At 39.4% G+C, this 15,133-nt stretch overlaps 1 protein-coding gene across 2 annotated transcripts in view; it reads left to right on the top strand.

The window, feature by feature from the left end:
- igdcc4 (immunoglobulin superfamily, DCC subclass, member 4) overlaps window positions 1-9,909 on the top strand; it is a 100,965-nt gene extending 91,056 nt beyond the window's left edge. For both annotated transcript variants that reach the window (XM_041794658.1, XM_041794649.1), the window contains exon 20: window positions 2,190-9,909. In XM_041794658.1, the coding sequence (XP_041650592.1) occupies window positions 2,190-2,720 (531 nt within the window). In that variant the 3' untranslated portion in view covers window positions 2,721-9,909. The remainder of the gene's footprint in view (window positions 1-2,189) is intronic.
- The last annotated feature ends 5,224 nt before the right edge of the window (window positions 9,910-15,133 follow it).

The raw sequence follows: 15,133 nt of genomic DNA, 5'->3' as shown, positions 1-15,133 counted from the left end.
ACACAGTGAGGGTCCCCTCCACCGACACCCCCATCTTGGAATTCTGCATCTTGTTTCTTTCTTTGGTACCAGAGAAGGAACCAAATAACAGAGACACATTTTTTGGCTGACCGCTGAGGTCAGCCCTACAGATGGTTCTGTCTGTTTCTGAGTGACTAGGTGCTCCTACTTTCAGAGTCATACTATGCAGAATTGGGTTTGCCGCAGCAGCGGTTTTGTCTGAACTTGACAATGTGTCTTTATTTAAACAAGCGCAGAGGGCAACCCTGAAAGCTTTCCTTGACACAGTGTTTTCGCTCCACTCACGGTCTGTTTCAGTATAGCTTTCCAATTATGGCGGTGAGCTTGTCCAGTAAATCCAGGGCCTGCTGCTGCATTAGCTGTTAGCTCAGGTGCTGCTGTAGACTTGCTGTAGTTTACTCGGAACTTCTTGTCAAAACCAGAGCAGAGAGCTGCCCCTAAAGCTTTTCCTGTGCAGAGAAGAGTTTTGCGCATTTCCTGTAGTGATGTGTCCCCTTCCCTCACAAAAGAGCACAGAATAAAGGGAGGATATTTTCTCCTCACAGCTCTCAAGGGCTGTAGCTGACTCGATGTGTCTATATGGTTGCAATTGTTTCTGTGTACGACTTTTAACCAATCAGATAAAAGAAAAGCAGTGAGGAGGATGATGTTTCTCAGGGCTTCATCTCCACTCACACAGGGGGAGAGAGGGAGAGAAAGGAGAAAATTTAGCTATATAAATTTAAGTAACCACTTACAATAAATTAGGCAAACAATAATAATAATGATAAGATAATGCTAATGAAAAAATCACTCTGCCAGATCACACATTTCAGTTAGGCATTTCTAAAGGCATCCCAGATAGCTGCGCTCAGCCATATACTGGTCTTGTTTTAAAGTCCACTGGTTGCCACGGTTTCCAACAGAGAAATGAGCATCACTATCTAGAATTGACCGTTAGATGTTGCTGATATTCCAAATTCTACACATTGTACTTCAAAGAAAGACATTGAGGTAAGTTAACCTCATTTTAAAGTACACCCAAAATTTTTTTAGATTTAACAACTGCAGAGTACTCTTTTAACAGATTACCTAAAGTAAAAATAAGTAAATGAATGACTGAAATACAGAGAAATAGCATATCTAAGCTTTGTGATTTCTAAACTTAAACATTAATTCAGTTTCATATCCATCACTGATGAACCAGGCTGATTTGTGTCATCAGGCTCTGCATCATGAGCTTGACATTAGGTCCGCATAAATGTCAGGAAACTCGATTTGTGGCCACATAATAATGTCGGTATCAGTCTAGGAAAAAATACTGATCTCTGTTGAGACCAAATGTCCCCAATTTAAGCATATTTTAGTCTTCTTCTCCCGTTTTCACTCCTCATCAAGCAAACCGCCAGTTTTGTCACTTAGGCCGACTGAGCATTTGTGTCACACGTTGAAAGTGAGTGCAATCCCTCTATTGTGAGTGTATCTCCACCCTTTTGGGTCGGAGAGGTAAGCTTTGCACCCCCAACGGAAGGGTATCAAAAAAATTAGGATGGTTCCGGTCAGTTATTTGGGTCCCTCTACAACTTTTGATAATTGAAGCACATATAAACACGTACCATGCCAGACCAAACTTAACCAGACTGCTTGGGGGAAACTACCTAAAATCTGCTTTCTAAAATCTGAAAATGTCAGACCAGCTCTTCCACTTCCATGTCTCACTCAGTGGCCAAAAAAATCCCCCCCATCCTCTGCTTTACTGACTTCGGCAGCCATACACTCATTTCCTCCAGTGTCTCCTTTCTTTTCCTCATTGCAGTAACTGCAGTTGAATCAAGAGCTGTTAAGTATTTTTCAGCTTCAACCCCAAGTCTATATGTGCTTTTTAAGTTCCCTCTACAAAAACAGGCACGAAATGTGGCAACAGGACTGTGAATTAGCTTTAAAATGCTTTGAAGTTTGAGTATGTAGTGCTCACAACAGCATGGGCCATGTGATACAGAAATGTAAACCAAGCTTTGCACCCCTGAAAAAATACAAAGCCTACTTTCTAATAGTAATTTGTGATGTTTGTTTCTATCTTTAAAATTTTGAAATCTTACATGCACCTAATACGTTTTATTTATTAAGCACTTTTTTAAACTTAGACTTAAGAGAGAATTTCAAATTACAAAAACCCTTTTCTGTTTCAGGACTGTGAAGATCGTCTATGTACATCTTTGTGCAGTAACCAGGTGGAGGCAGAAGTCATAGTTCACTCAGAGCTGACAGACCCAGCAAGGGAGAAGGAGGAGGAGGAGGGCAGCCAGAGGGAGACAGATACTAATGCCACCAGGGGACACTCATTATCAGAGGACATGTATTCCCCTTTGAGCCCGCCAAGTCCACCAGGAGAGGAGGACACGGTAGAAAAACTATCAATGGCCCAGAGCCCTTTGAGTCTTCCCTCGATAAAGTTAGTGGCCAATCACAACGGGGAGCTAGAGGGCACAGGAGACCAGCCAAACGGGGAGCCACAGCAGGACACGGGGCTAACCAATGGCTTCCACTCCCCAAAGACCTTGCATTGTGTGCTGAGGTCAGAGCATCTGGGGAACGGGGACTCAAGACACTGCCCATCAGCGCCCGGGAAGGCCATTTCTGCAGGACTGTCACCTGCTCCCTTTGTCAGCTCCGGCCTTGTCCACTCTACCTCAGCAGCACACAGTTACTTGTGCCCGTAGCCTCTGCATGTAGGGCATGGACCCTTCCACTTTCTGACACATCAGACTGATTTGTTTTCTTTTACATACCCAGGAAGAATCCTCTTGAATTATTTTTATGCACCTCATTCTTGGATTCATTTCTCTCACTTTCAAAGTTTTTATAGGTTCTTTGAATCCATTGTTTCATACGTGTGTATATACAGCATACATACACAGTATATTTTAGAGGTGGAGTACTGTATATGGGTATGCTTTCTCTAGCACTGCAACCATATTTTCCTCTGGGTTTCTTTCCTGTCCGTAGGGAAGAATGGAAAGATTTGACTAAACCAAGCAGATGGAAGAGGATTGATGGAGGCTTTTCCCACTGTGACGCACATGGCTCTGCTCCACTCAGGAATCAGAAAAACTGGAATAATCTGCTAGTGAGTGAGACCAGCTGCCGTCTTGGATGGGAGGAATCGGAGCGCTGGCATCCTGCTGGGTTTCGATGTGTGGATGCGACTTTACAGAGTGGCACAGAGGGATAAGCCTTAAAGAGTACCTGCACAGTCTGACAGTGCAGCACACCGGTGTCTCTCCAGCCTCCTGCTGTCTCAGGGTCCACACAAACACATACATCAACATACACAGAATGCTAAAATATAGCTGATTTCTTGGTATTTCATTGTTTTATTCATCCATGAACACATTTACTCACATATTTTCTGACAAACATGTGGGGGGTCTCAGGTGCCTGATTTTCCAGGTGCATTCACCTCTGTATATTTCTATAGATTTATTCAGTGCAAACACAAAACAATGTCAGCAAGAAAGGAAAAGTACTCAAAATGTAAAAAGATTTGAAGTTAGCAAACATGAAGTTCTGTTTCAAAATGCCATTCATTTAGGTGGTGTCATTTTGTAAACCTGGAGACACGCAGTTCTTAAGTGGTGTTGCAGTATTTCAGATGGTGAATATCATATTGTGGAATCAAAGCATTTACATGTTCATGTGGGGATCAATTTAATTCTGTTAGTGGGAGAACTAGAGATGTTACAGCAACCTATCTGTTGACCACTACTCTGGTTCCACTCATACTTTAGGGATGCACCAAAGCGATACTGTGCCATTAAATGTCATGTGTTTACGCAGCAAAAATACCTGACAGGTTTTTTAAAATTGTATGGATTTCAGTAAGCCTATCTGAATCCAGCTGTTAAGGAACATTTCCAAACCACTTTTCTTTAATATAGTACGCAAACCATTAAAAATTAACCCAGACTGTCTGCATTTATCATTAGGAAAGGAGTGAGACCAGAAAATAAACTAATATAATAAGACTTATTTTCATCATTAACCCAAACTGTATAAAGTTAATTATTCTATCAGATTTCTTTCCATGATTGACCTTTATGCAAAGCTGAGTGAGTTTTAGCATTGCAAAAGAGGAAATGGTGCATCCCTACTCCTTATCAACAACACTACCTCATTTCTTTTCAGGACTATTTCCAGTGTGGTTTTATTAGCTTAAATTAACTAGCACCTTTTTGAGATCTCTTTCTTATCTTGTCTGGTTCAACGGCCTTTGGTATTTGCAGAAATAGTTGTCCGACACTGACTGTAATTTCTTGTATTATGTCACAGAAATTTATGTCACTTCAGTGTATCTCAGCTTCCTCACAGATCTCAGTAATAGTGTGTGGCTCATTCAGCACTCTTTTAAAGAAAAGAAAAACATCCAGTGTTTTTAAAGCACCTGGAATGAAGTTAAGCTGATTTTTAAACCTGAACATCCATTTTTTATTGTGCCAGCACCAGGTAAAGCAAAGTAGAACCACCTGCAATTTCACACTTATGCCATCTGCGCGCAATGAGCTATTTTAACATGTTTATTTTCCAAAATCCACTTTTTACTAAGAGGTAACACAAAATTCAAATTTCAATACAAAAAGAACTAACACTTAAAAAAAAGAAAGAAAAAAAAAACAGAAACAATTATGACCTTAAATGTCCCCAAATAAATATGTATATCTCACAATTCCCCACCTGGGGATCCATGAAGTATTTTCTTATGGATTTAAAAATGTATTTTTAACCTCGATGGAAGAACTGGTAAAGTTGACAGCTTGCCTTTATTCACATGGAAGCTATTTTCACTGATGTCACACTCAGGGCAGTGAGGTCAAACACTTCTACAGTATCACGCTAATCTCCTGTATGTTTTAAGTCCTTTGAATGTTGGGAATATAACAAATCATTATCAGTTCAATTCCTCTGTGTTGATCAGCAACTGAAAAAAAAGTAATTTTGGTACAATGGAGGATGTGGCTGTATCTAAAGATTAAACAGCTGCCTTAAGAAAACAGCTTGAATCAGTTTAGACCACATAATATCTAATGTAAACATTCACTAGGGCAGCCTTTCTCAACAAGAGTGCTGTAGCACCCCGGAGTGTCCTCTGACATTATCGTAAGCGTCTTCAGAATGCTTTATATGTAACCAAGAATGATCATGAGTATGCCTGTCATCCCTGCACATATAGTCAAAATAATCTCATGATCCTGAAATCACATCATTGTAGGGGTCATGACTTTTTTTCCGATTGGGGACGCGCTCAGTCAGAAATGCATAAAAGTGGGGTTCTAAGTTCTAAACAATTGGTTCCCAACCTGGGGTCCAGGACCCCCTAGGGGTCATGAGGCTTTGTCTGCTCCCAGGTTGTCAAAATTAGATTTTCATGTGTTAACTAAAGTCATGGCAAAACTTTACTTGAACAGTGTATACAAACATTTCGTTGGTATGATAAACACATGTGGACCGTTTTGGGGGCCTTGCACATTAAACAACATTAGTTTTGATGCTTTTAAGCAATCTATCATTTTATCACTGTTTTCATTTGTTTGGTTCTGAGAGGTTAAAATTTACTTAAGTAAAAGTAAAAGTACCGGTCAATGAATCTACTCACCTAAAACTAATAAGTATGTTATTTAAAGTTTACTTGAAGCGCTAAGTAGCTACTGAGGAGTTGTACTGTAAAATATGATCTTTTCTCATAGGCAAAAAAACAGAGAAAAGATCTCCAACCAGGTTGTTCAGGTAAAGTCACCTCTATAATAAAGTAAAATGCACAGCAAAATTGACTGTGTTAACTAAACTCATATAGAGTTAAATTAAACATTTTCAAATTGCCTATGTTGGCCCACATTACATACATTAAACTACACTTTCTAAAGTGTTAAATATTTACGTTATAACAGAGCTGCAGTAACTCTTAATAATCTGTGGCAAGGTGGCTCCTTTGTCTAGAACGACACAGAGAATTAACTCTAACTCAGTGGATAACTTAAAAGTACAGTTACTCTGGTTAAAACTTACTTAAGTAGAAGCAAAAGTACTGATTTAAAAATGTACTCAAAAAAGTACAAGTACACAGAAAAACTACTCAATTACAGTAATATGAGTAAATGTAATTAGTGACTTTCCACCTCTGGATTCAAGTGGGGGGCTGCAGGGAAGGATTGGGAACCACTGAATCTCTACACGACCACAATGCATGTTGTCAAAGGCATTTAAGTAATTTTACAAGACTTCTTTAGGGATGTATTTATTGATTCTATAACTGTATAAATCCTTCAGCAGTCATAAGTAAACTGTTCTCTTTTTCTTTTTGACAGGGGTGACTAAAGAGTTTTTAAAGTTTTTAAGTTTAAGCTGAGCTAGGGAATGCTTTCGTTATTCGATGTTCCTATTTGATAAAACAGGTTAGGTTTAAATTGCTAACTAATACAATGTTAGCTAGGGATGTCCTTTAAATGTAATCTAAGATGTGATTGAATATTCACTGTTGTATTTAACAGGCTTTGTAATCCTAGAGTTGCATCAAGGGGAAATGGCAGCCATGTGAATATGGAGTACAAGCAATCCTGGAATTGCCAGCACATGAGGAAAAATAAAGCTAAAGTCTGAAATGGAGGATGCTTTTTAAGGTTATTGGCTGTTATTAGTCTCCACTGTTGAAGTACCAGCTGTCAAACAACGAAATAAACATTCAATTTACTTTCCCACTAAACTTAAAACAAGTTACTTGACTGTTAGCATTCTCTCTATTTACAGTTAGTGTTACACAAAACCCAGTCAAGAGTGCTTCTGGTCCCGACTTTTGAGTGTAATTAAACTTACTACTAATAACCTGTAGGTGGCAAAAGTGTCAAGATTACTGCAGATGTCTTTGGCTGATGGAGGCAGTGGTTACCTATAAAAAGAGTGACTTTGTATTGAGCTGGTTCTATCGGGTGCTTAACTACAAAAATATTATTCTATGGAAACTTTTACTACTTTGACTTACTCAGAAAGGATGAGGATTACTTTGTATGAGTGCCATATATACTGTAGACGACACAATGCTATACAGCTGTGTGATTCAGAGATAATAGCAGGTTAGTAAAGGGTAATAATAATTACAATAATATTTCATCCATTTGTATGAAAGACAGAATGAAGCAGAGTGTTGAGTCCAGCTCTGCTTTGCATGATGTCTCATTTCCTCTCAGGTGGCTTTCTTCTAGTTTTCCAGCTTTGAAGGGGAGTGTAAAAACCCCTTTCTCTCCTCTCTGCTCATGTCCATTTATGTGTCAAATCTCACCAATTCAGCTCAATCACATCAGTAGCAGACTTAAATGTTTCCTCATAACGTGTGAGAAGCACCCTGAATGTGTTTTTCACTAACTTTGTTGTTGATTCTGTAGAACATGTATGGTTTTCTGAACAAAAAGCATGGTTGATACTTTAAAGAGACTTATTTTTTTAGCCTTGTCATGTATGTTCTTTACATCACAACAATATTTTTACTGCTGTAGCAGTCATAGGGACAAGTGAATGTGTTCTTAGCAAACCTGGGTCAAACCATAATTAGAAGCTCTTGAATGTTCAAGGTTTGCAGAATCAAATTTAATGAACTGTAAATTACAGAAATGTTTATTGAATACAATTTTATATTTTACAAACATATGGCACTCATAGTGCTATCATATTTTGGCAAAAAAAAATGTAAATTGGTACATAAAGTGTGATTTAATAGCCAGCAGGAAACAGCTGCTGCACTGCTGATCTCAGCAGTCTTATGTGTCAAGCATGTCAAACTTAAACGCTGGCTACCCTCCAATGAATGATGTCAGAGCAGGTATCCATCAGCTGGGTGAAAAACCTGCTCTGAAGGCATTGATTTAGTTGGCAATTAAATTATACAGTGAGCAGTGCAGCTAAATCTCTATATGCAGTAAGCTAAAGCAAACCACCAAAACCCTGTGTTTGATCCAGGTTCTTTACTGAAACTGTTCTATCTTTATACTGTTTCACTTCATCCTAAAGTCCATGTTTCCTAAAAGGAGCATCATGTATTCAAAGGCATTCCAGCTTGATATCTTCAAACATACCTCTCTCAGTCCAGGCAAGCCGTGATTCGTACCTTAAGCTTATATGCCAGAATGTGTTCCTACAGGTCTGATACGTTTAATCCCATCTTCTCCTTTTTTACTTTTCCAATATTGTTCGGACTATAAAAACGTGAATGGAGGTTACAAAGATAGTTTCTTTAAGTTGTCGGTGACAAAAGCTGTAAACACTCATGTATGTTGTGATTCTGGAGATATTTGTCTCACTCATTAAAAAAACACATTGATACACATTTTTAGCTAATTTTGGTGACCTAGAGTACTTCCAGTTTTGTTTTTCTTAGCATGTAGTTCAGTTGAATCACACTGTTTTTCTTGTGTTCAAGTATTAATGCAGTAGTGGATTGTTATGGTGTGTGGAGGGGACACAGAGGGTCTTAGAAATAGCAGATTTGGATACTGCAGTAATGATGTATGCTTTCCTTAAAGAAGCCCTTTTTTCATTCGGTGTTGTCTCAAATATGGTACACAACTTTCCTCCTTTTGTCTTTTTGTAAGCTGTAACAATCAGAGACTTTTAAGGGGATAACTTCTCATGCTATTGAGATAATTACTTTGACATTTGTGTTTAATTCATACTACTTTTAAAGGGGTTTATTAAACAGTATACCTCATGATGGTAATTTTTTTGGTTTGAGTCTTACCAGTTTGTTGATACTGCACATTTTGTTATAATAGAACATAAGCATCCTGTTGTATTTTGGGTCAAGTCTTTCACAGAGGACAAGACTGTCTGTTTAGTTTTACCTCTATGAGAGTTTTCACTCATTTTGTTGGCCTGGATGGTCTAGTCTAGTGGTACAGGGCTAAGAAATGAGGGTTTATGGCTCAACCAGAGCCGTCTAAATTGGCTTTTACATTGTTATTAGCTTCTAACTGACAAAAAAAGTGTCTATCTCTGCTGAATACCAGTGTAAAAGTCCTTTTGGGTAGAATACCACTTTAACACAACCAGGCAACTGAAGTACATGGCAGGGAGAAGGGCTAAAGGGACACCCTCCACAGACAGGTCATACCTCTCAGTGCAAACAGCCATTTCAAATTAATTGTCTCTCTACTCAGGTGCCCCATCTTTGCATATAATTGTGAATCATGCCAGCATATCCAAACTCAGATACATGTCATTTGTTGTCAAATCAAGCCTCATTTGTACCTTTTATGAAAGCAAATCCAGGAAAGTCTTATGCATCGATATTTTCTTTTGTATAATCGGTGTATTTCTGTCTCTCTTCCGATGCTTTGTGGTGAGCTGATTTGTCCAGTGATGTCACATTGTTGTGCATTTTTTGTACGTCTTCTTCTTCTCTAGTTTTGTGTGTACCAGCTCAGATGTGCTTCTCAGTATGTGTAAAGCACAGACTCAGACTCTGTGGTCGTGTGCCACTACTTCACGGCTACTCAAGACACCTTTGTAATAGTTGTGTGCCGAACAAGACCTCATTTGTGTCAAGAAGACGCTCCCGTAGGAGCACGTTGTAGGAACACATAGAAGATTAGCATTTTTTTCTTGGGCCATGAGCAACTTTGGAGTGTCAACTTTACATTTTTAGAAGTGCAATTTTCTTACTCTGTGAAACAACAGGTGGATTACTCAGTGTTAGTCATGGCTGCCATGATTTGTGATAGAAACATTGCTTGTTCAGAGGAATCATCACAGGATAGGTAGTACTTGTGGTTGGTAGAAATATTTCCACTGTTTTACCATATGTAAACATGTCAAAACTTACAGCAGTTCTCAAGATGTCTGTGGGAACAACTCTTCTGTAAATAAACATCAAAGAAAGATACAAGATGGCTCTGCATGATGATTTTGCAAACCATGCTTTCGCTTCAGTTGTCTCACTGTTTCTGTCGCTCACTGTTTATCGGTCAATTTATCTCCATGTGCAACAGCTTTCCTTGGCATTTACCTCCCTGAAAATGACATTTAAGACACCAAGGATCAATGCTTCTTAGGTTATTTCTTGTCATATTCCAATCAATTTGACCTTTATGTCATATCATACAGCATGATATATTGTGCTGTACTGGCTTACATTTATACATTAAAATCAATTCCCCTTTAAACTGTGAGGAGAAATGTATCTCTACAGACATAGAAAAGGAGTTTTATAGGCTCTTTTGCCTGAGTGTTGATATAAATATAAAACTAAAGTAAGCAATAGTGAGCTATTAGTGTACATACTTTTTGTACAAAATATTCCTGCGAGCTCCAGGTAGTGACGATGCCAATACTACCTTCCTTAACACCACTCATGATTACAGTGCAACAATACCTAAGAGCAGAATCCTCCTAGTAGTTCCTCCTGGTGGTTCCCGATGTTAAGAGCTCCATCGGAGGTGCACCTCGGTTATGGACAGATGTAACTTTGGGACACATCATCAGTAGTGTACCTTTGAGTCATAAGGTGTTTCGGCCTTTTAAACACTAGATACCCTCATCAAAGGCAGCTAGCTACAGGGTGATCAAGCCTGAGCTTGTGTCCCATGCCCTATCACGAGATGCACAGATGTTGTTCGTGGGGGGTTCTGCTCTGGGTTCTCAAGTGGGGAAGGAGGTGGTAGTGTTAGTGAGTTGCTCCTCTTGCTGTTGTTGGAGCCCAGCATGGGTCCTTCCGCTTGAGCCATATCCACTGGCTACTCCTTTCGGCTACTTCGGACACAGATCTAATGATCTGCTGGAAAGCCTGTCCATGGCTTCCCAGGTCCTTCAGCAGTCTAATGGAGGAAGTAGCGATAAATCCTCTGCATCCCACTTCAACTGGATAGAGTGAATGCCATACAGATACAGTTTGGCATTGGGTTGGGGTTATAAGTGTATTTCCCCTTGAGTGCTGATGAGATGGTTACTGGGAATTCCCATTGATGAGTAATATATTTATAATTGTGAGCAACTGTGAGAACCATTATCCACAAATGGAGAAGAACTTGTAGTGGCTGGCCCACCTACCAAAATTATTCCAATTGTGCATTGACAACTCATTCAGGAGGTCACACAGAACCCAAAACTACATCTAAAGACCTGCAGGCCACATTGGACTCTGTTTAGGTCAGTGTTCAACAGTAAGAAAGAGACTGAGCTAAAATGGCATCCATGGGAGAGTTCCAAGGCCAAAATCACTGCTGACAAAAAAGACCACTAAGGCTCATCTCACATTTGCCAAAATTATCTTGATGATCCCCAAAACTTCTGGAGAAATATTCTGTGGACTGACAAGAGAAAAGATGAACATTTTGTGGCCCTAAGCTCATTTGAGCTACGCAGCAAGTCTACCTCTGAATGGCTAAAAGAACAAAACGAAGGTTTTGGAGGTTTTTAATAAAGGAAATTATCTATCAAAAACTGCATTCTGTATTTGCCCAATCTTTGTCTAATATCTAAATTAGTTTGATGTTCTGAAACTGTGACATATATGCAAACAAAAAGGAAAGGGGCAAATACTTTGACTGTACCTATTTCTTTTGTGTATTATTGGTATCAAATGTCAAAGCCTGTTTTGTAAATAGCTGACTTGTAGAACTTGTGCTCATCATTATGAATATTTAAACATTTGTATTGAAGATGGACGACTAATCAGGTTTAATTCTGGTTTCTAAACCTTGATATCTATGCAAATACAAATAATTATGATTCTGATTTCTGTCATTATCAAGCAGCCCCAGTTTGTATTCATGACAATCTGAGGATGCTGCAGATGAAAAACAATATTTTCCTATAAGAATGTTTTATCTTGACAATGATTTTATCAGATTAAAGTTGTTTAAATAATCAAGAACCCAGAGTATAAAATTCAAATGGCAAAGTGTGTACACATAGTGTGCATTAAAATACACAAACAGGGGAAATAGAAGGGAGTTCCTTGAAACATTTGACATGTTTACTGAAAGCAAATGCTCTTAGAATAAGTTTTTAAGGTCATATTAATAAAGGCCTGCATGAACTGGCCTCCCACCTTCCTTTCTGCCCACACAACCAGTCAAGATGCCCTTATTTAATTTTTTGGCCATGCTTTTAGCTCACACTGTCATTCTTTTATGAACCACTGGGAGGCAGTGTGATACTTCCCAGTGACTTTTGATATGAAGCAGCTTAAGCTGCTGCCACTCCCATTAGGAGAAAAAGCTGCCTTAATGTTGGACCTCAGGTGCTGCACTGACCATAAACCTGCTTTAGCTGGGCAAATGTGTACATTTTGAGAGGACTGTAAGTTCATTTCATAGAGGATTTTTTTTTTTCTTTCATTCAGATGATTTACACTCAAAAACATTCATCTTTATATCATCAAATGTAAAAGGTATGAGATATATTTGTGTGTTTATGTATGAGTGCTCTTTCATTGTGGGACAGCTGGTGGATTTTGTGTGTGTATTTGTGAAGAGGAGAGATAGAGGGATGGATGGGCTGAAAAAAGCCAGAGTGGGAGGTGGACGAGGAGATAGGAGGGTGATATGAGGGCACAGAGTTAAGACAGGAGCTTGGAGGCGACGTCACATGACAGAATCCCCTGCAGAGATAGATAAAAGCTCTCGCTGAGCGGCAGGACGGTCAAATCGCTATCTTCATCCACTCATCACCGTTAATCAGAGGGAAAGACTCCACTGGCAAAGAGATGGGGCACATATGTTTCAAACATACACATGAACACGCATTCTCACGCACCCATGCACAAACATACATGCATGCATACATTTACAGTACTCGATGCAGCACCTGTCTGATTGTGTATTGTTAGTGTGTACATTGTGTTTTTGTCCTCCAGCAACAGAGTGGTCCCTGGGCTACTTCAGCATGTCTCATATTTCATCACAGAGGCAGGCAAGTGGAGCACACAGTCAGGTGAGGGCTGGACCCATGAGGTACAGCTCACTGCCTGTGGAAAAAAAATAAATGTGCAAAGCTCTTGAATCAGCCCATTCAGTTGGCCTCTTCCTGCCTCTGCTACTATTACTACAGCATCAGCTGTAGAAGTGCACAGTGGAAGACCTGGTGGGTTGGCAGACATGGTTGTAATTGTTTACAGATCTTTGTTTTAGGTTAGGGAAACTTAGGGCTATAGGCAAAAGACAGATATTAAAACCCATAGGGGAAATCTTACCGGAGATGTAGCAATCTGAATTTGAATGGCATGACATTTAAGCCTGACATCACTTCATAAGAGCCCATTTCCTTTTATCTATGGCCTAGGCCTAGCCAGACAAATAGGTACCATGATCTCCCTGTTTCTACTTTTAAAAGTATTATTCTGACCGGAGATGTGGGTGATTTGGATTCATAGTCCCTTGTATCATCATTGGCACTACAAAAACTAGTCATTAAAATTAACAACATTTTTTAATCATTTCAGGCCCACAATCTAGGTCACTGTCTAAACTGTAATGCAGCCCCCCACAACTAGTAGCCACTGTAGCTGCTCTAAATGACCACTACCTGTACTAGCTACCACTAACTGCTGTAGTATTTAAGGCACCCTGTAGGAACAGTTCTCTTTAGTTTTGTTTTGAAAATGGGGATAAAGCTTTCCAGAAGCTGTGTCAGGTTATACTCAAATATAACTGAAGCACTAAAAGGACACATACAGAAAATCTGACATTAAATTTAATACTTTTTAATGTCGTTTCAGGACCCTCTTTTTACACTTTAAGACCCAATGAAATATTCACTGTGTAATATGCTACATTAGCGACACAGTTATATCAAGTTATGTGCAGATTTTTTTTAAATAAAAATGTGACAACATTTTAAAGTTACTGGTTGTATTAGTATGCAAAGTAAGCTTTCTTTGAGCATTTTGCAATTAGACATGAGGAAAAAGTCATTATATTTAGGCTATATTTATATTTATAGTTTATTTGCTCAAGTAAAATATGAGGCCTTTAAATAGCTATTCCATAATCTAAATGCTCCTATTTTCAAGTTTTCCTCTGCAATGAAAACTAAAAAGTATAACAGCATACATTTAGTAAAAACTATTAAGCAGAAGTGTCTATTTCCTGATATATATATATATATTTTTTTAACATTCTTTCATTCACATTCTGGTGGATCTATGATTATTTTACTGTTGCAGCTGATAAACTATGGCTCATTATATAAACTCAAAACAAAAGTAAGGCAATTTGTGTTTGGTACATTATTTCTTTGTTGTAACAATGCTTCTTGGTAATAAATTTTATATCGTTGGAAAGCCTGTTTATTTCCCTTTGAAATGGTGCCACATTTGTAAGGATCATGCATTTGTGGGATGAGCAGCAAAGCTGAGTATGTGAGCTGTGCCCATGAAAAATGATGTCAAATCTTCTCTGCCAATGCCAAACAGCTTATTTTGCTGTTGCTATTGACTCTTGTTTTGTGCTTCTGGTACCCCCAGGTGCTGCCAGTCAGGTGCCTGATTGGCAGCACCTGTGAGCATGGGCCCTGCTACAGTGGTCAGTAGATGTCTGCTTCAAGAATTGGCATGCCACGTTTGACTGATCTGGATAGGGCCTGTCGGTTGGGCAACTTCAAGCTGGTGTTCTGCAAAACCAAATTGTGGCATTGTTTGGAGTGAACCCTAGTACCATCTCCAAAATGAAGGCCAAGTTCCATATAACAGGGAATGTCAGAGATAGGCCGCAAATGGGTGTCACAAGAAGACAACATCCCAAGAATACTGTTTTCTCACCCTGTCAGCAAGATCTCTATCCTCCAAGATGACAACACTCACCCCCACAGAGCGGGATTTATCAGAGACTACCTCCAGAATTTGAGAGTGGAGAGGATGGAATGGCCTGCCAGCAGTCCTGACCTTAACCCCATTGAACACTCGTGGGATCAGCTTGGGCATGCTGTTGGTGCCAGAGTGACCAACACAACCATGTTGGCTGACTTGTGACAAATGCTGGTTGAAGAATGGGATGCCATCCCACAGCAGTGTGTGACCAGGCTGGTGACCAGCATGAGGAGGAGGAGCCAGGCTGTTGTGGCTGTGTATGGTGCTTCCACACACTACTGAGGCTTC

The sequence above is a fragment of the Cheilinus undulatus genome, linkage group 1 (genome assembly GCF_018320785.1).
Source record: "Cheilinus undulatus linkage group 1, ASM1832078v1, whole genome shotgun sequence".
NCBI lineage: Eukaryota > Metazoa > Chordata > Actinopteri > Labriformes > Labridae > Cheilinus > Cheilinus undulatus.
This window is presented reverse-complemented; position numbering and strand designations above follow the sequence as displayed.